Source organism: Callorhinchus milii, unplaced genomic scaffold, assembly GCF_018977255.1.
Source record: "Callorhinchus milii isolate IMCB2004 unplaced genomic scaffold, IMCB_Cmil_1.0 Scaffold6, whole genome shotgun sequence".
Classification (NCBI taxonomy): Eukaryota; Metazoa; Chordata; class Chondrichthyes; order Chimaeriformes; family Callorhinchidae; genus Callorhinchus; species Callorhinchus milii.
Genome location: NW_024704747.1, coordinates 26,872,089 through 26,893,904, shown reverse-complemented (window position 1 = coordinate 26,893,904; position 21,816 = coordinate 26,872,089). Strand labels below are relative to the sequence as shown.

Genomic DNA, 21,816 nt, shown 5'->3' with positions numbered 1-21,816 from the left:
CGCTCTACCTAATGTAAGAATTATTATTAAGTCATCTTAATAAACAGAAGAAAAACATGTACACCTTCACACACTCACTTACACACACTCACTCTCTCATTCACTCACACTCACTCACACATACTCACTCACACACACACACTCAGTCACACACACTCACTCACACACACTCACTCACACATACTCACTCACACACACTCACATACACACTCACACATACACACACACACAGTCACACACACTCACACACTCAGTCACACACACACTCACACACACACTCACTCACACACACTCACTCACTCACTCACTCACACATACTCATTCACACACATACTCACTCACACACTCACATACACACACTCACTTACACACACACTCAATCACACACACTCTCACACTCACAATCACACACTCACTCACACACACTCACTCACATATACTCACACACACTCTCACTCACACTCAGTCACACACACTCACACTCACACACTCAGTCACACACACTCACACACACACTCACACACTCACTCACTCACACACACACACTCACTCACATATACACTCACTCACACATTCACTCACACACTCAGTCACACACTCACTCAGTCAAACTCACTCACACACATTCACTCACTCACACACACACTTGTCTGTCAGGCGCGGAGGCTGCCGGGAGCGCGGGGTCACGTGGGGTGGGCAGTAATGGCGGCCTCCGCGCTCCTCAGGGTCCGCTTCCCCTCAGGTAAGAACCTCCCCCTCACACCCCCCCACACACACCCCCCCACACACACACCCCTCCCCACACCCTCCACACCACCCCCCCCCACACACACCCCCCCCACACACACCCCCCCCACACACACACCCCCTCCCCACACCCTCCACACACACACACCCACACACACACCCCTCCCCACACACACACACACCCCTCCCCACACCCTCCACACCACCCCCCCCCCACACACACCCCCCACACCCCTCCCCACACACACACACACCCCTCCCCACACCCCCCCCCCACACACACCCCTCCCCACACCCTCCACACCACCCCCCACACACACACACACCCCTCCCTCCCACACACACCCCTCGCTCACCCCCCCACCCCTCCCCACACCACCCCCCCCACACACACACCCCCCCCACACACCCCTCCCTCACCCCCCCCCCCCACACACACCCCTCCCCACACCCCCCCCCCCACACACACACCCACACCCCTCCCCCACACTCACCCCTCCCCACACACCCCTCCCCCCCACACACACCCCCCCCCACACCCCCCCCACCCCTCCCCCACACACACACACACACACCCACACCCCTCCCCCCACACTCACCCCTCCCCACACACCCCTCCCCACACACCCCTCCCCCCCACACACCCCTCCCCCCCACACACCCCCCCCCCACACCCCCCCCACCCCTCCCCCCACACACCCCTCCCCAGCACTCCCTCCCACACACCCCTCCCTGAAAATGCACGTGGGAGGTGTCAAAAGGAATGGAGATGACAATAAATAAGATGCCATAAAATGTACGCTTTCTAATTGTTTAAAAAAGCACTAAGAAAACAAATAATATTTTCATACCACATATTAGATAAGAGATTATTACCACCGTGGGACAAAAACCTAGAAATTTCCTCACCTCTGAGTGTTTTGTCGTTAGATTGTAGGTATATGTAGTTATTGATTTTCTTACTTTATTCTTCTTTTTGATCGAGTCATGAACAGTTATAACCATTATATACTTCAGTTAACATTATAATTATAGTCGGCACACAAAGTACTTTATTTCAGGTATTTGATACTGAGGATACTGTCTTGGTATCAGTCTTCTCATTCTGAAATCTTGTGGGATCCAGAGAAAAAATGGGAAGTTCCTGAAACCATCCAAGCACACAGACAAGCTTTATGTCGTTTTTCAGTACTGAGAAGACCATGTCATGATTTGTGAAAGCTCGATCCTTAGCTGTGTATCTTTGTTGTGCACTGTAATGCTTCAAACGACTTCCATTTCGGAGATTCAGCTCTTAGTAATTGCAATGAAGAATGATGGAGAAAATTAGTGGCGAGGGTCACTAGAAAATTTGACGCTAAATGCTGAATTCAGAATAAAAATTGACTTTGCTGATTAAAGTTGGTAATAGAGATGTTAGGTAAAATCAATACTCGTCCATTGATGAACTATTAAAGGCTTGTTTTTAAACCTGCAAGAAAAAGTAATCTATTCCCGCTGCAACATGTACAGCCCAGATTGGTTATAAATAGACAATACACAGAAGATATGAATTATATCTGTGAGAAGTAAAACTAATGTTGATAAGATTGGGAATGAAGAACTGACTTAGTAACAAAATATATGGAATAAGAGATATGTCAACAGATTAAAGTGGTTATGATTTGCAGGGAGCATTTTAAGTTGTTAAGTCAGCAATTGTTTGGTGCCCTAATTTCTGTATTGCACAGATGAAAGGAAAATGGCTGCTTTTACCTTAAACATTCAGTCATTATGGAATGATAATACTGTATAAGTAACAAAATCAGTTCAATGAAAATCACAGATTCTTAAATGTTATCACACAGGCTGTGCAATGTTGTCTATGTTCTTAAAAATTATCGTCGGAAAGTTTGTTTACCATATATGTTGTAATATGTTTAGGTGTGCACATATGATATTGTCTCTGGTCTGTGTCATAATATGTCTAATTTATAGGAATCTGAAAAGATTGGATACGGTGGACAAGTTTAAAGGAAAGGTTGAAGTTGTACTACCAACACAGAGAATACGCAGGATAATTGCCCTAATTTTTCCTACATAAAATCTGTTTTGTAACTATATAATAGAATGTGACAGAACAAAAACTATTTCAGCTGGTTTCACTAAGAAAAACAGGAAACATGAATGATTTCTCACAGTCCTTAGCCAGCAAAATAGTTGATAGGAATAGTTTTGTTTGACAATCCAAAACGCCATTAACCATTTAATAACCCCAGCAACTTCTTTGCATCATGTGTAATGGATATATGTCTACAGTTTTGTAATTATTAAGACACAGGAAGCTTCGGCGCTGGGAAAAGAAAAACATCTCCCAGTGTCACAGCAAGTGCTGTTAGGTGAGTTATTTATAACATGATTAGGCGCAGTCTTCCTCCACTCTATCCCGACAATAAGTTTCAACCTTTAGAGGGCTCTTTTGGACTGTGGGACGATGCAGTGTTAGAATCACTTGCTGATAATTATCTTCAGTGACCCCAACTGGAATTTGTGTGCAGACGGATGTCAGATGAGAGGCCAAAATGGACTGATGCCATCATTCTACAGTAAAACTTGCATAAATCTTACCTTCACAAATGATATAATGGTACATCCATACGAACATAGGAACAGGAGTAGGTCATTCAGCCCTTCGAGCCTGTTCCGCCATTTAATTAGATCATGGCTGATCTGTACCTCAACTAATCCTTTCAAGTCAACATCCAACCCATTCAGTTTCCTATCAAAACCACTTAGATTTCTTTGCACTAGTCATATTTGTTGCCTCCTAACTTGTAAGGCCGTCCCCTGTCCTCCATTTCTCCCGCATTTACCGGCCACATTGAATTACGCACGTGCAGTGTAGATTATTGATTAAATCGGATTTTATACTTCACGTAAATTATACTAAATTGTCCCTACTGATATGACTTGTGTGAGTTTTACTGTACTCATTGATTAGTCGAATAGCCTTTATTTCTAATCATTGATCGGCTCAAACCAAAAAAGATGAGGTACCAAAAGGTGATTCTCACCCATTGGAAATGTACATCACTATGTATCAACCCGTAGGAGAAGAAGGAAGAAATTTAGAGAAAAATATCTGATTATTTGTTCATCAGGTCAGCAATTAGTAATAATGAGTCAAATTAAAGGCTATATAATCTTGAAACCAATCTAATGGGTAAAGGCTATAAAATTAGTGCATTTCAGAATCAAGGTACGGAAATCTCGGGTTAGAAATGCGGTGGGTGCCCAGTTGATAAGAACTCTCAAGTACTGTTATAATCACTTATAACTTGGTGTTCTGTGGGTGTGAGAAAGATTTAACCCTCGCGGTAGGAAGCGAAGGACTATGCGCTGCAATTAGCATAATTAAATACAGTATTCAGCACACGAGAGCAACAAGAGTTGCTGATTGTTCAAGCATCAAGGTATAAAATGTCTCAGGTCTTGTGGTTGGTGCTTCTGGCACACAAGCCGTTCAGACTTATTTCTAATTATGTTCTGCAATTGTCAATTATCTCACTGAGTGAGTTCTAATTTTCATTCTTTTGTGCTGTTTATGTTTGACTCCCACAGTCTGTGGGTGTTTGTGTGTATGTGTGTGCACGTGTGTATTACTCGGTTCTTTGTCTAAGTCTTGTTTATTTCAGGATTTTGCTGTGGTTTTCAAATTGTTGCTGTTGTAATACCTCCTTTTGTACACTTTTTTTGCAAAAGCAACATTGAATCTGCTTGCATGATTGTATGCACTGAATTTAAATTGGATTATTACGTACTTCAAAGACAGGTTTGTTTTGACAAGGCTCGTAGAAATGTTTATTAACTTCGTAAAGACACACGCAAATCAAATAGATCCACGTTATACATTTTAATATGCAAAATATGCCTAGAGCAGGGTGATCCAACCTTTTGGCTGCTGAGGGGCCTGTTTTTGAGAAAAGTCAGTAGACCGCAAAGCAATATTTTTGTGTTTCCCTTACAGAAATATCACAATATTTACACTGCACACCTTTTTCACATCGGAAGGATGTCTCAAAGTGCTCGACACTTCCTCTCTCTGGCGCGAGCACGCTCTCTCCCTCTCTCTCTCTGATTCCCTGTTATCTTAAAAGAAGGCTGCTCAGAAGAATACTTTCAACGCATTAGTGAAAGAGATCACTGGATCAGGGTTGTATAATGAGTAAGTTTAGAACAGAGACCAGGTTTCGGACAAGGTGGAGCTTTTGAACGATGTAGTTAGGGAGACCAGGCAGGAGTGCCTCAGAAAAGACTAAGCAGGAGGTAACCTAAGAGTTCAGGTGTCAGTTTGGCTGTGAATATTTGCCAACTTTGGCAAAGATTCAAGCAGCTTTGATCATTGCACCTGATTCAAGAGCTCCTGAGACACCGCTCAGGTGAAGGGCGCTAAATAAATGCAAGTTGCTGTTGTTGTAACATTGCCTCACATTGTTTAGATATGGTGAGCAATGAGTCCACTGGTATTTAATAAAGTGCTTTTTTCTGATTTGCAGTACCTGTCATTGGTATGTTTTGATCTTTATTTGCCAGGAATGAGCACAGATGCATACCCTTTCTGAACGCTCTTGCCTCCGACTGCATAGCTCTTACTACTTGGTGGTGTTATCTGCAAATTTAACTTACCTTAACTTGTACTGAGTCATATATGTGCACTCGCAACAGGAAGGATTCCAGAGCACAGAGTTGTGAGAGAATAAAAATACAAATGAAATAACAAAATTATAGTGAGTTTTGTGTTTTGCACTACCTCTCACCTCTAGTTGGGAGAATGACAGTTTCACTCCTGAAATATAAATACAGCTGGATGAAATACCTACTAACAGACGTGCCCTCCGTGAAGTAGATCAGACAGGTGGCCAGTGCCACAGACAATTTTCAGGTTGATATTGCTCACTACACCACACACAACAGGAGTAGCTTGTCTGTCAGAGCTCGAGCATGTGAGGAGGGGAGGTTCAAAGTGTGTAATTCTGTTGCTTTACTTCCAGGCCACAGATGGCAACGATTAAATAAGTTGCATGGATTGCACATTTCTTCACAAAGCAAATGAAGTCAACACTGGTCATGGGAACAAAGCGGAAAGCTTCAGGATCACTGAGAAGCGTTTACAAGGTTGCAAGATGTTGCATGTGTTGTACAACACGGCGTACTACTGTGGAAATGATAAGTGAGGCGTAATGTAGTGGTACAGCATATGTCATTTTTCTTTAAAAAAAAAGGACAAATTTTAAGCAATGTGAAGATATCTGAAATATCAGTCAACAACAAACAAAAGCAGAGAGAGCCGGGAACGCTCAGCAGGTCAGGCAGCATCTATGGAGAAAGGAAAGTGAGTCAACGTTTCGGGTCCACGACCCTCGAGTGCTGACGAAGGGTTGACTCACTTTCTCCATAGATGCTGCCTGACCTGCTGAGTTTTCCCGGCTCTCTCTCTCTCTCTGTTCGTTTCAGATTTCCAGCATCTGCAGTATTTTGTGTTTTGTATCAGTCAACAACACTGGTTCCTGTTGGCACAGTTTTGTCAAGTCTAAATTGCTTATTAAAAAAAAACGATGCAGTACAAGCATGGATGGAAAACATGCCGAAGTATTAGTTGAGCAAACTTTTGCACAACTTACACAGTGAGCTCTTGTAATGATCTCACAGCACCGCGCCATCGAACTTCCGCAGCGTTTTCATTCCTTTCTTAAGTTTTAGGTTTTGCACCTTTCTGGCACGTACTGTGATCACCACCGTTATCTGGTGGCGCCTGTATTTCAACAAACATAAGACGTGCAGACTACCTGGACCTTGCCCTGGCTGAACTCTAGTCACTCATTAAAACAATTCCTATGTTCAAGAATTGGAGTCCTTTAGTAGCAGAATTCCCAGGGGAGTTGAAAGAGCTCCGGTCAGGCCTTCGGCTTTTTGTTTATCATGTTCCATGCAATACGTCTCCTGTATCACATTATGCCCACAGGGTAGTGCATAGACCAATGGGTAGCATCATCAGTGTAACCTTTCGGCCTCACGGAATGGAGGTTTGAATTAGCATCCAGTGAAAGTAAAGGTGAATTGTTAGTTAAAAGCTGGACACCAGCTAGAAACTAGCTTTGATGTTTATTAATTGCACCTTGTCAAAATGGGCTGACGTGAATAACCAGACAAACAAAGATGCTTTTGTTACCTGACGTAACTTAAGAGAAGTTATAGACGTGTTATGATGTGGGTACTATGAAAAGAAAGAGAATAAATGGATTCAAGAGATCATTGATGAATGACGGAGGCAGTATTTAAGGGGACATTGTTCATAGTATTTCATGTTTCAGTTGTAATAAAATAAATATATTAGAAAATGTAAACAGAAGCTTTTGTCAGAAATTTTTGACTGCTTTTAAAGATTTTGACAATTTCTATTTGATTGCAATATAAATAAGGATTTTCCTGCATCTCGTGATTTTTGTCATTTTTTCAGTCATCATTTTCAATATTAATTAAGAGAATCATTTCATAGTGAGGTTGACAGAGTTCTCAGTTTTTCTTGTTAACAGTTAACATAATTGCAAAGTTTGTAATTTAAAGAGGCAGTGTTTGGTAAAGTTTTTATTGTTTGTTTACAGCATTTGATGCTATGATATAAATCATGTCAAAACAAGTAATCTTGTTACATGACAACATTAACCCTTAGCTCTTCCTCCCAAACAAAAAGGTGCACAGTACCTTTCACTGAAACAGTTCCATTTAAGTATTCCCTACTTTTCCAAGACTAATTGTTTGTATGTGAGCTTTAATATCCTAATTTCTTTTCCCTGTCAAATAGCATCAGTACTTACTGTAGCTGTTAGGGCTCAAGGTAATGTTTGACTGATAAACCAGCATAGAAGAGGGACAAATATAAATGTTATTGAGTATAATTGCATGACACACAGTTTTTATTTCTAAATTTTGAATTTGTTTTTGGCTGATTTCTCTTTTAAGATGTAGGCAACTTACTTAGATCAAGTACTTGATTCTTCCATGTCACAACAAATCTTAACTAATCTACACCATGTTGCTGCTTGCATTAGTTCCTAAGCAAATGATTGACATTGATTGAACCTTTCCATGGTGTGCTTGTTGTTTTTTGTCACAAATGATGTATGTTGGTAGTGTTGAAAATGTAAACAACTCCTCGTGTCAGAATTTGATAAATTCTGAAAGTTAGGTGAAAAGTAGTTTTATTTGTGTGTGTGTGTGCATGCATCAACAGGCCAGTAAAATAAGGTCAACTGTTTAGTGGTTTTTCTTTCATGAAATCCAATTTATTAACATTAACGTGTATTTGTTTTTTTTAATAGAATAGAAATGTTTGGGGTGGCATTTATGGGTTATGACAGCTCCCCAAATAAATTACATTTGCTTGCAATTTTATAGTATCCATTACTTATTCGCTGTGTTTAGCAATGCAATGCAATGCAAAACACTCCCAATTTTGCCCTGACATTGTACATCAGCCTTACATCTCCCTCCATTAATCAAGCCATTGAATTTTAAAACTGCCAGTACTTGGGCTTCTTGAATAGTCATCAGTAAAGAGAGGATCTTATAACACATGCTGCTGGATTTGCATGTATTTCCACCCTCGAAGGGCAATGTGTTATTCTCTCATATTACCACTGCATCATTTATGTGCATGTATTGCCTGCTGTCTTTTGTTTGATATGATTGTCATAAATACCCAGGTGCTGTTTGCTGATGACTGGAAGTTGTTTTCCCAGCAATGTCTGTCATTGGAATGTAATGTTCCCCCTTCACTGCTGGATATGATTTGTGCTCGTAATTTATACTTCAGACAATTTACTCTGATACCCTCTGCCTATATAGTCACTACGTTATACAGAAACCTGTGTGAGGCACGTTGACGTATTTCAATGTCAGGTGTTGTAGCAAATGCAAAGATTTTTTAAAAAAACCTTTGCCATTAATTTAGTTTAATGGCCTTTAATAATACTAATGTAATGCTGCTTAAAAGTACACATCTATGATTGTTTGGAAAGGACAGAAGTAGAGACTCATGGATAGTGCCACCCCCTCCCTTACATGGCCACTCCTGACAGAAAAGAGAACTGATAAATTCAACTTGTCATTAAAAAAAAATTATATCAGAAAATGAGCCTGAAATGAAAGTACAATGATAGTGAATATTTAGTGAATTTAGAAAAAAAAAGGTTTTCAATTGATGTTCACATAATGTACATCAGTTTCCGTTAGAAAATAGGCACAAAGCCAGGTGCAAGTTGTCATCCAATGCCCACATGTGTGCACTTTCCAGAAAGGGTCACAATCACAGTAATGATCAGGAGTATGAATTCTTGTTGACATTTCCCCTTCCAAGTCCATCTGTATGCACTGCAGACAAATTGTACTGACCCGACTACATTTAAAATGTAAAACAAATTGGTTGAAAAACATGCAAATGTTCAGATAATCTTTGGAGGAAATGAGGGAACAGTTTCCAAAATATCTAATGACAGGATGTTAGCAGCTTGGGTTTGGAAGTGAAGGTGTTCTCTAAGCTAACGAGACCTGTAAGGAACCATATTATAGAAATGTTTTGTGGTACGGCTGAAATGTAATGTTGACACTGCCTTACCTACTGGAGTTTTAATGAAGAGAAATTTGGGAATAATAATAATACTTGCATTTTGATACAGCGCTTTATCAAATGCAAGTCATTGAGAATGTCTCAAAACGCTTCACAGAATATACTGTAAAGTGGAGTGACTGTCTTTTGTGGGCGGACTGCGGCAGCCAGTTGCATACGGCAGTGTCCCACAAACACTCGTGGATTGAGTGACCAAATGATTTATTCATTTATTTATTTATTTGTTTGTTTATTTAACGGTCACTCGAAGATAATTATTTTCACTTGGGAGAGAAAATTATAGATTATCTTCCTCGCATGAGCATTGTTTTGTTTCTTTCTCAAAAGCTTGAACGATGCATTTATTAAATAGCCTGGATACCAAATGAAATGGCAGCAAGCCACCTTCCTGTTAAGGCTACAAGAGGGTCATGCTTGTCATGACCTTGGCTGTCTGTCCTTGAATGTTGTTATTATTACTGTGGAGTGCTGGAGTGCCCCTAGGCTGTCATCCTTCCTGGATATTGGGAAGGTCTTGGCCTCTTTACAACCTTACAAGGACTTCTTCACCCTGTGAAATGGAGCTCAATGAAGTTTCGAATCTCTGGGAATATTGAGCTGATGAGATTGTAGTGGTGCAATTGACATTTGGTCGGTCATTTTATGTACGTCTTAATTATTCCTTTCTAGGGAAGAATTGCCTTTTGATGTGATTTAAAGTACTTTTCAGAAAGTCAAGTATTATTTTTCTTCTGCTGTGTAACAAAAAGCTGTGTTTCCGGTTTAAATCGCACTGTATCATTAACAGATAAAATTCCGGTAAGGCTGCTGTAACTGTGGAAGAATTGGAAACGAGTCGATTGTACATAAACGGTTTTGTTTGAAATAATGTAAAACCAGAAATGTATTTGCTGACCATTTATTACTTTTTTTTTGCATTAATTGAAATGTGTGCAATCGGTCCCATTCCCAACCTATCTGCCCGGGATTGCTTTTGATTCTTTACCTCCATTCCCAGTTGATCACTATCTTTCTGGAAAAAAACAGCAGGTGCAGGAAGAACTCAGAGACATGTACAGCCACAGTTCACATGGCTCTTTTACTCACCTCCTCTGTACTGGTTCCAGATATATTCCCCAGTACGACCCGCTCCCGGCTATAATAGCTTGCGAGTCTGGTAACAGTACCACTCCTGGCTCCAGAACAGTAAATTTGAACTTGCAAGAGCGGTGATGTATGCAGGAGGAGGCGATTTTACATGGTATGACAGTTTTTTTTCCAAAAAAAGTGAACCTTTTTTTAAAAAATGATGGAATGCAAGCTCACACTTATGATTAAACAATGACAAGATCTCAGTCTTGATTGGGGCATCAATGGGAGCTGTCAAAGTGGAGGCTAAACACTTTCTCACATGGAAGGAAACAGATTACTGATCTCTCCTCTATCCATCCAGTCAGTCACAATGTGTCATTGGCAGAGAAGTGGGGGAGGTCTCTGACAAGAATGAAACGTATGGCGTGGGGGGAAAGATAATAATTTATCTTAAAAAAGGAAGCCAAAAAATAAAATTGCATTCAAAAAGCGAGTTGGAAATCATAATAATCTTCAGGATTTTCTATCACTTGTCATAATGTGTTAAGGAAATAACTGCAGTATTGTTCAGGCAAAACCGCTTTTACATCCCCTAGACTTGGAATTGTTTGCTCATGATATTTATCTATACTTGCTTTAGTGTTGAGGGGAGCATCGTACAATGAGAGTGCAATTGAAGTTCGTTGGAGTAAGCTCCAAGGACTTAATAATAATAATCCTTGCATTTCAAATAGCGCATTATAACATCATTGAGACATCTCAAAGCACTTCACAGAATATACTGTAAAGTATATTGAATATGCAGAATATAATTTAAATATAATTATATATATATATAATTATAATATAATATAGAATATAATTGACTCTATTTTGTGGCCGAAACGTGGAGAAAAAAACAACTGATGCTTGTAAAGCAGCTTTTAGGCAATAACATGAATGTCTCAACGCTTAGGAATGGTAGTTAAAGTTTATTCATAGTTGATAAGAGACCAGATACTAATTTCAAGTCGGACAAATAATTGATGGCTAACTTTGCAATTCTTACAAATTGGCCAATTCTTAAACACATCTAAATGTACATGTGTTGCTCTTAATTGTGCAGCCTCCCTTAGTTGTAAGATTATAACTGATGTAGAATTACGTTGTGAGCATAATTTGTGGCATAACCTTTGAGCGTAATCTTTCTGCTAACTTGTAAACCTAATTTAAAGGCTTCGTTTTTGGCTTCGTGCATGTGTGGGGTGGGGGGTGGGGGAGAGTGATCTTATCTGAATATATTTCAGAGAAGAAAGTGTGGTTGGCATCTGGATTGTATGTTACTGGACAGGGGAGCTTTTTCCCAGCTTATTTCCGGTGTACTAAATTGGGCAGACTTTTTCATGCAAATAGATTTCAAAATGGAGCATGCCCTTTGACTGTCTACATAATTACATGGCTGTCTCTATATTTTATTTGGCCGCTGGAGCAGTTAACCCCTGGAAAGGAAGCCTGATGATGCCGTGACCAGCATGGGTTTACAGACACTGCAGTGTCAATGCACTGTTGTTCAAGGTAGCCTCCAGTCCTAACCCTGAGTACACAGTGCCTCACATCTAGTGAAGCATTCACCATGCAAATTGGGCACCTCTGTTGTTAAAAGAGCACACATTGTCTGGGCGAATTGTTAATTTATCATTTTTAATACACATAAAAGTGCTTCCATTTGTTTTGCATTGCGCCACAATGAAAGGCAGAGCTGCTCAATATATTTAATATATCTTGATAAAATGGCATCTTTCGACAGCATGAATTTGCTTTTTGTTAAACTTCAAGAACTCTTGTCTTTCCATTTGAACAAATCGGTTCATGCTTTTGCCCTAAGGCTACGTACACCACAATGATATTGTTGTATCTACACAAGGCATTGAATGCAACACTGGTGCTTCCTTTCCGTTCACAATTTAAACTAATGCAATAATAAACATAAAGGCATATCTGCCTTCTACGGCACACATTTTTCTATATGCTAATCTAAGAGAAAATGAATTATGTGGAGGCAAGTAGTTTGCTGTTTTTATGTATCCAGATGTTGATAGTTTTTTCACTAGTAAGTTTACCACAGTGAGACACGACCAACTGTCGCTGGTGATTGATGATGTTGATGTATCGTGGCGATGTGGTTTCAGAATAGTAACAGAAATATTACGAATTTTCTTCACTGAAAAGGAAGTGTGTGGGCAGTTTCTAGAATTTTCCCACATTGTTCCCAAACTCCCATTACTTGTATTGCTTTCATCACTCATCCCCTCAAACCTTTTTTTTTTGAAAACGGTAAAACGTATATATTTATTGTTTAGTATATCTTTTTAACCTAAAGTAAACTGGGGCGGTATTTGGGTCGACTTTGTTTTGTAACTTGTATGTCTTTAATATACTATAGTATCAATCAGCTTGAAAACCTCAGCTTATTTTGAAAGCTTTTGAAGATTTATTAAACATTCCTGCAGTGAGCCAAGTATTGCAGGAATTGCATATGCGTTTAAAAATGTACAAACTTTAAGAATGTGGTTAGTTAGCTTTAAATTTACTGCATTCTTTTCCTAGTATTAGTATTAGGTTAACACGTAAAATAGAATTCAGAACTTGTAGAACATGTTTCAAATATCTTTTTCGTGGAGAAAATAATATTGGCTGTTGTTGAAAGCATCAGAAATTTGACCTGTGTAAATCAGACTGATTGTTGGTCTGAATATTAATCATAAACAAAAAAGTAATTTAGATATAAATAAGAAAAAAGTGACCTTTCAGTAAAGTGTCAGATTTGGACGGCAGATTTGTTAGTAGGTTTCAAAAGGGAATCGGATACGTACTTGAAAAGGAAAAATTTGCGGGGCTATGGGTAAGAGCAGGAGAGTGGGACTAGTTAGATTGCTCTTTCAATGAGCTGTCACAGACACGATGGGCCGAATGGCCTTCTTCCGTGCTGTAGGATTCTATGATTCTATGATAAATAACCAGACCAACTATCGGTCAGGATAATTATAATAAATCCTTTATGTAAGCATATTTGAATTGAAAATGGTGCTAAGGCTGAAAGATCTGTTTTCATTCTGTCATCTCTGCTGCTCAGATTGTTATGAATTTGCCAGCAAAAATATAATGCTAATGCCAACTCATACAGTACATGTTAGATAGCTAATACTACGGTACCAAGCCTTATAATTGTTTTTGCTAGCAGTGGTTTTATTTCACATTAATACAATTTGTTGTGCCTTTTTCTGAGACAAGCTAATATCCTGTTTCTGTGCCTCAAAAAAACATTATTTATGCTTACGACATCTTAAAACGTAAACATTCTTTGCTATACTGAATAAAATATAGGGCATCTTTTAAGAAAACTGGTTTCTGTATTTGTTTCTCTGGCGAGAAACAGGCTTAATTTGTTGGGAGGAAACCTTCGATCCTTAGATCCCTGTAACAGTAACTATCTAAGACAGTAGTAGTTTGCGGTCAAAGGATAGTTTCAGTTTCTTGTATGTAGATTAGAATAATCAGGGTCAGATATTGGTTCTGTGTCACTTGTATGTCTCTGCCTCCACTTTTTGGAACTCCATCCCGCAATCCCTTCGCCTCGCTCCCTCTCTTGCCTCCTTCAAGGCACAACTCAAAATCCTCCAGCTGCCCTTCTACCCCCTCTGCCCTCCTTCATCCCAACCCTGCCCCTCACGCTCCTGATCCCCGACTCTTCAGTGCCTTGGGACGTCCTCCCGATTTGAAAGACGCTTTACAAATGTAATTTTGTTGCTGCTGCTGTTGTTGTTTTTGTTGCCTCTCACCATTGATATAAAACAGATGTGTGTAGATACGGCATCTCACATTAGAGTACTTTATAGTTCCAGTCCTATGTGTGTGCATGCGTTATATATATTTTATATACTGTATATAGTGTGTCTGTATATCAAGAAGCGTCTGTTGCATGTATCCATTTAATATTAATGACTATTTTGGATTTATAATCTATTCAAAACTGTTCAGGACAATAATTGGATCTTGTTACATTAATAATGCCAAAAAGTATTACTCAGTGGACTCGTTTGTACCGGTGCTGAATTTTTTTTTCATTTGTTTAGCATCAGCAATGCAACTTCTCCTTTTCTGCTATCAAAGCAGATACAGGCCCCTTCCCTCCAGAACTGACACTTGTTTAAATCAAATCACCCCACTGTACAGCATCATCACTTTAGTACATTAAATTCTGCCACATTACCAAACAGAACTCTCTGCGTGTATTTATAGCACTCAAAGATAATTTTAGTAAACTGACCAAGATTTTATATATATATATACATATACATACACACATGAGATCACTCATTTCAGCCTTGATGACATTTACCAGCATTGTGGAAAATTTGAGATGGGTAATAACTTCAATAAACAGTGGAAGGAGAATTTTTAGGACACTGTTGTCTCTCAGTTGCGTTTTTACCTTGTGCAAAATCCCCGAGAAATTGCTTCTTTGCCCTCAGGTAATTCTATCAATCAAGTCCTATCACTGCTGATGAACCAGACAAAAATAAATTATATTTCTGACTCATTTCTGAGTCAAGGTTGTGGTTTCAAACCCTAGAACGTGTCGGTGAGCTCACAGACTCGGCTGACATTCCAATGCATTGCTGTGGGCCATTGCAATGCAATATCTAGACCAAATTGGAAAGGACCATCTAAACCAAGTTGTCCGTGTTCCCTCCAATATTTGCTCTCTGTGGAGATGTACTTCTCTACAGTGACACAACCGAGATCTGAGACTTAGTTTTGTAGATCATTGCAGGCACCGACCCTCATCCCACCTTTCTGCTGCAGTGTGCTGTGCAGATCTAGACTATCTAAATAGAAATCAACGCTAGGATTTCCTGTTGTCACTTGATTTACAGACGACTGTACAATCTAATTGCTGGTCAGTGAGGATAGTAATAATCCTTGCATTTGATATAGTGCCTTATCACGTCGCTGAGACATCTCAAAGCGCTTCACAGGATATAATGTAAAGTGGATTGACTATTTTGTGGGCCAAACGAGGCAGCCAATTGCACACAGCAATATCCCACAAACAGCCATGGAGTGAGTGACCAACTTTATTTGGGGGATTGTTGGCCAGGACACAAGGAGAAACTCCCTCCTCTTTTTGAATAGTGCCATGGGGTCTTTAACGCCCACCTGAACAGGCAGACGGGACCTCGGTTTAATGTCTCATCCGAAGGACAGCACATCCGACAATGCAACAACCCCCAGCGCTGCATTGGAGTGTCAGCTTAGACTGTGATTCCGAGTCCTGATGTGGGGCTTAACCCACAACCTTATGACTAAAAGCTGAGAGTGCTGCCACTGAGCCAGGTTGACACACTGCGAATACTGTTTATAAATACTGACGTACTGTATAAGCATTGAAATAACTCTTATGATACAATTGCAGCTAATATTTCTTCCCCCCACTCCCGCAGGATGTGCAGGTGTCTGCTGCAGGATTTCCTCAGCACAATTCAGCCCTACTTACACTCGCAAGCCATTTAGGGATCAACATGTGAAAAGTATCTTTTGGCAACGTCAAAAGCACACCTCCTATTGCGTAGTGCATCCAGCAATTGTCGGACCATCTTACCCTGTACCCAAGGTATACTGCCATTGACCTACAGTATCATCCCACACAGCTCCCTGCTGTTTTTTTGTGATTACCTGTAAGAGGTTAAGGTGAAACGAGAGATGTAACAGGTTAGGCAGAAATAATGAAGCCTCGAAAGGTAATTGTGGGTGAGGTCAGTAAAGGTAGGGAACTCAGATATTAGATAGAAATGGTGGATTTTTTTTTAACATTTAATGGTTTTGAAGATATAGAGAGTGCTTTGCAAGGGAGATTTATAAGTCTATTCCATTATTAAATTGCATTCCTATAGTGAAACCTGTTATATTTAAGACTGATTATATTAATTTTAAGTATTAAACAGCTAATACATTTTACATTTGCCTTTTCAGGCAGATTCTTCTGTTTATCATTAAATAATTTGCAGATGGAATAAACGGTTGGAGAATTTAATGAATCCATGAATTAAAAATAATGCGTGACTATTATTGACCAGATTGTAATTGGACATTTTAAACCTATAATAATAATAATAATAATAACCTTTGTATTTGAAATAGCGCCTTTCATGTTGCTTGGACATCTCAAAATATTTCAAAGAACATACTGTAAAGTGCAATAACTATAATTTGTAGATGCTGATGTGCTTCATTAAATAAATTTAGCGCATTCCCTGTTGTTGGAAATTTCATGAATGTGTACTGCTCTCTTTTGTGTAAGTTACACTACAAGTACAACCAGTGCTACTCACTCCTAAGAAAAGTCATGGCTTCAATAAATCCGAATCAGCTAGGCAGCATTCACTTTTAAATGTAGTGATTTGTATTCGGAAAATTAAAGTGACTAGACCAACTGTGATTAATTTTGCCCAAAGGAAGAGTAGATTAAATGCTTCATCCAAATTAATGAAGGTTACATCCAACTGAAAACTTCCTTGTTCTTTCTCTCTTTGATAAACAAATCGTTCTTGCTACGAGACTAAGTCATTTAAATCCTGAATTTACTGCATTACAGTTGTATGACCAAGGGCTAAAGCACAGCAAGTCGCTGTTCGTGTTTTAGACCTTTGAGTTAACAGTGTTCCTAAGAGCTTAGAAGTGGGCAATGTTAAGTTCAAAAGGGCATTCGAAGAAATATTGCAGCAGCCTTGGGGTTTGTCTGATGGCTCAGGAAGGGTCGACACTGTAACACTCAGGGCAAACTGCCATCAAGCCGGAGTCTCTTTCTGAGAAAATGATCCCATTGTCACGCTCCAGTTTTCTCATCTTCATTTTCAATCTTTTTTTTCCAAGCACATAAAGAAGCCAGACTATGTGACGACAGGCATTGTAGCCAACTGGGGAGACTGCATCGAAATTAAAGATGAAGATCAGATTCAGGGTCTTCGTCAAGCCTGTCAGCTGGCCCGACAAACTCTGCTCTTGGCTGGAAAAAGTTTAAAGGTAATGCACGCTGCTGACAAGGTTAAATGAAAAGGGCCATTTTTGTCACAATTTTGTCTACATCTTAAAAATGCCATTTTTAAATATTATGAAGTGTTACAAAAAANTGAAACACCTAACTGAACATCAAACACCGAAATTCACACCAGCAATGTGTAAAATATAGTTACAGATTCTAACATTAACACTAATTAACACTTTAGTACACCAAGCATTACAGTTCTATTATAACAAGTCAAAGTGTTGATATTAAATTCCATGATGATCTAATTTTACATCACATAATGTAATAGAAAAGGTTAAATACTGATTTGTTTTGTAGTAGTTAGACAACATCTGTTTAATAACATATCGTTATAATGATATAATCACTTCCGATGATATACCAAGGAAGCTTAACAACATGATTTGGCAGTAAATGTATCGGATATTTGCAGTATTACATTTCTACTTTTGTGTGAACCAAATGTACAGTGGCAAGAGTTGGGATGCTGAGGGTATCCCAGTAACTGGTAAGACACTTCGCAACTATCATGTAACTTAATCAATGTGGTATAGACATATTTCTATATTCCACACACTTTACATCTTCCTGTAGAGTAACCCACATATGGGCTTCCAAAGAGAGAACCTTTTTCATCTGCGCAAAAGCTTTGGTGTATTTTTCTTCATTGGCCTTCTGTTTAATTGTATTTTGTACAACAATCTTTGCCGTTCAACGTGCAGTAACTGGAATAACGCCTCTATTGCATGTTCCTTTTGTTGAAGGTTGGCATGACGACCGAGGAGGTGGACAGTATTGTTCACCAGGAAATAATCAGAAATAATGCCTATCCATCACCACTGGGCTATGGACGCTTCCCCAAATCAGTTTGCACCTCTGTAAACAATGTGGTATGTCATGGTATACCAGACAGGTATTTGTTCATGGTAATTTATCCATTTGATTATTTTTGTGTATGTGATTTTCAAAGATTTAAGTTCTGGATATCATATTGCCTGTTATTACCTTTTACACACTGTACAATATTTGTTCTTATTTACGTAATAGCTAAATGGATGGAGCACAAATCAACTTTCAGGCAGGTTTCTTGTTAGCACATCGAGTCACTGCAGTTTCTTTCTATCATTTCTTTGTGATGGCAGATCTACATGCACTGATGTTGAATCCGTGAACAATACACTTCCACTGGCACTTCCGATCTAAGTGCTCTTCCATTGAGAACAATGAGGAGAGGTTAGCCAACAACAGGGGAAGGGGTGGAAATCCACAGTACAAAGATGTGTTGGATGTCATGAAACCTTCATGAAAGCTGATTTAAACTCCATTTCGCAATCATTTATTTTTAACGTCAAATGAACATTAAAAGTGCAGCGTAAATCTGGTTTTAAAGATTCACTCAGCTACAAAATACAGTCACAATGCTTTGCCATAAATGCTGTGAAACGCTTTGAGAAATCCTCCCGACATTTATGGCACTGTTTCAAATAAAAGCATTATTATTATTATTTAATTTGAATACAAAAACACCTCCAATTTGCTGCAATATAAATCATGTTTTACTGTAGCTGATTTCAAATACATTTTTGAATTTATTCTTTTAAAAAAAGTTAGGGTTTTAAAACAGTTTTAAATGTTATTAGCCAGTAAAACGTGTGCCTTTTTAATAGTCTTAAAGTATTAATCACTGGTTCATACGGTTAACAGAATTCCTAACCCCCCCCCCCCGAGAGAAAGTGGTTTGGAATGGGTCAATTGAAATCTAATTTACACTTTGCATAGCGCTATTAGAAGGGGTATCAATTTGCTTTAGCGTAAAGGGTAACCTGGTGACGGAATTGTATTTCTCTCCAACTCAACACCTTTTTTTCCCGAAACCAGAGATATCTATACAATTTACTCCGGAAGAATAAAATTAGATTAAGCATACTAAAGACTTTCTAAAGGAATGTTAACTTTGTGTATTATTATTGTTATATAGAAATCCTTTTCTTGTATTCGGTTATTCTTTGGAAGGGTATACTGGCCTCGGTGTTAATCCAGAATGATACCTGGGATGAAGGGATTTAGCTAAGAGACACTGGACCAAATATCGATTATATTCCCCAGATTTTAGGAGATTAAGGTCTTTAAAATAATTGATAAGGTAGATGGCCTTTTCTCTCTAGTAAAGGAATGGAGAACAAGGGGAAATAATTTTAAAATTGGGACCAAACAAGTTAGATGTGAATGAGGGAACATTTCTTCACACATAAAGTTATAAGAGCATGGAATGCACTGCCCAAGTGACAATGGTTACAGAATCAATTGAGGTGTATATACATGAGTAAATGATGTGGAGAAAAGGCGGGAACATGGGATTAGAGAGACAAAGAATTACAATGAATTAATAAAACAATGAAACAGGCTCGATAGCACTAATGGCCTACTTTCCCTGTCTTTAACCGTATGTAACAAAAATAGCTGTGGGGAATTGGCTGCCGCGTTTCGTCCACAAAATATACAATCAATCCACTTTACAATACATTTTGTGAAGCACTTTGAGATGGCTCAACGATGTGATCAGGAGCCATATCAAATGGAACAATTATTATTATTAAATACGGTCATATTTTTACTTCTCCTATTGCTTAACCACTATAAATAACACTTCCTTTGAGCCAGTACATAGTTTCAGTGTTTATGTGGATTGCAGAGTAATTCTGTTTACTTTAATCTAATGCTATTTTCACATGAGTAGCCTATTTAGGCTGCTGCTTGTCAGGAATTGAAAGCCCCCATACTATTCTTTTGAATCAATAATTTTGTTTGCTGATGTACTAAAATATATATTTTACAATCAAATGTTGCAATATTGCAGTACCAACGTAACAAACAAAAAATGGTATTGTTTCTGCATCACTTGGTGTCCCTGCAATTTTGTATAATTACAGTCACTCCATTAAATGGGCAGATCTAAAGCTAAATATTTATTCCATGACCTGTTTTATCTAAGATAGTCATAAATAATTGCTAGGCTGTTCTGATCTATTCACATTAAGATGGTTAATCTGTTATTTTGAGTATTAAGAAATTCCCTCTCATCGTTTTTTTCATGTTTATCTTTCTAGTCGACCCCTTCAGGATGGAGATATTATCAATGTTGATGTCACAGTGAGTAGTATTTCATCCAAAAATAATGAGTCTTTGATCACCATTTTGATGCCCGGCAGCAACAGGAAAAACACTGGATTGGGAATGTGGAATTTACAAAGAGCACGTAATCGGCTCCCATACAAGAAAAAAACAGCTGTTTCCCCTTGTTCATTCCGGTTTGAATCCAATCTGCCTGGATTATTGGGGTAGATTTCGATGCACTAAGATCAGTGCAGGCCAGAGCGAAATGCCATCTCAAAGAGTCTTCAAACCATGTTGTCCACTTGAGAGGGTGTAATTGTTATTGATCCACTGTGCAGTTAATGCAGAACGCTGTGGTGTTGGGAGGCTGCTTTGAATGGATGTAAGGGATGAGCTAATGTGCAGAACCCTGGCATTTTTCCTTCTCTCTCTGCAGAGTTTGATCTTCCTTCTTCCTGCTGATTTTGAGTGGGGCCTGTGATTATCATACTCTGTCATTAGAGGCTTCAATGACAGACATGTCCTATGTGTGTCAGTCTATGTAGACAGCAATACTGTTGCTTTCAATGTTCTTTACGTTTTATGAAACTCTGATTGAGGTATCCTGTTCCAAACGCAATATAAATATAATTATCTGCGGATTAGATTCAAGAATATAAACAGACAGAAAACACATGTTGCAATTCTTTAAAATTCTACTTGTGTTACATTCTCTTTGGATCAAAAAAAAAGTCTTGAGAATTGCTATTAACCGTTGTGCAACTTTTTAATCTTGATTGTTTCGTCTCTTTAGCATTTGTAAAATTAAGTTTTAAAGTGGCAAAAATAGCAATTTTATCAACTGCTTGACAGATTACACTTCCATTTGATTACTGTTTGATTTCACTATTTATTTATTCTGTGTACTCTGAGTGTGATCAGAACCAAGATTATTTAGCTGGTTTGGAAGAATAGTTTAATGCTAAATGCACAATGAACTAAGGCCCACAATGAGAGCACAACGTCATATAATGCTGCAATAATTTTCTAAATATGGTATTTATGTTCGAGTAAGTTGCTAAATATGTTTCCTCCGCATTCAGTCAATCAATATACAGCTTTCTACATTTTCCAAACCATTAAAGCCATAGTATGAAAACAGTATAATTTGACC

At 38.9% G+C, this 21,816-nt stretch overlaps 1 protein-coding gene across 1 annotated transcript in view; it reads left to right on the top strand.

Annotated features, from left to right (window-relative positions):
- The first annotated feature begins 685 nt into the window (after positions 1-685).
- metap1d (methionyl aminopeptidase type 1D (mitochondrial)) overlaps positions 686-21,816 on the top strand; it is a 34,182-nt gene continuing 13,051 nt past the window's right edge. Inside the window, exons 1-5 of the mRNA XM_007889992.2 lie at positions 686-742; positions 15,967-16,136; positions 17,396-17,545; positions 18,314-18,462; positions 20,657-20,699. Coding sequence (XP_007888183.2) covers positions 703-742; positions 15,967-16,136; positions 17,396-17,545; positions 18,314-18,462; positions 20,657-20,699 — 552 coding nt within the window. The 5' untranslated portion in view covers positions 686-702. The remainder of the gene's footprint in view (positions 743-15,966; positions 16,137-17,395; positions 17,546-18,313; positions 18,463-20,656; positions 20,700-21,816) is intronic.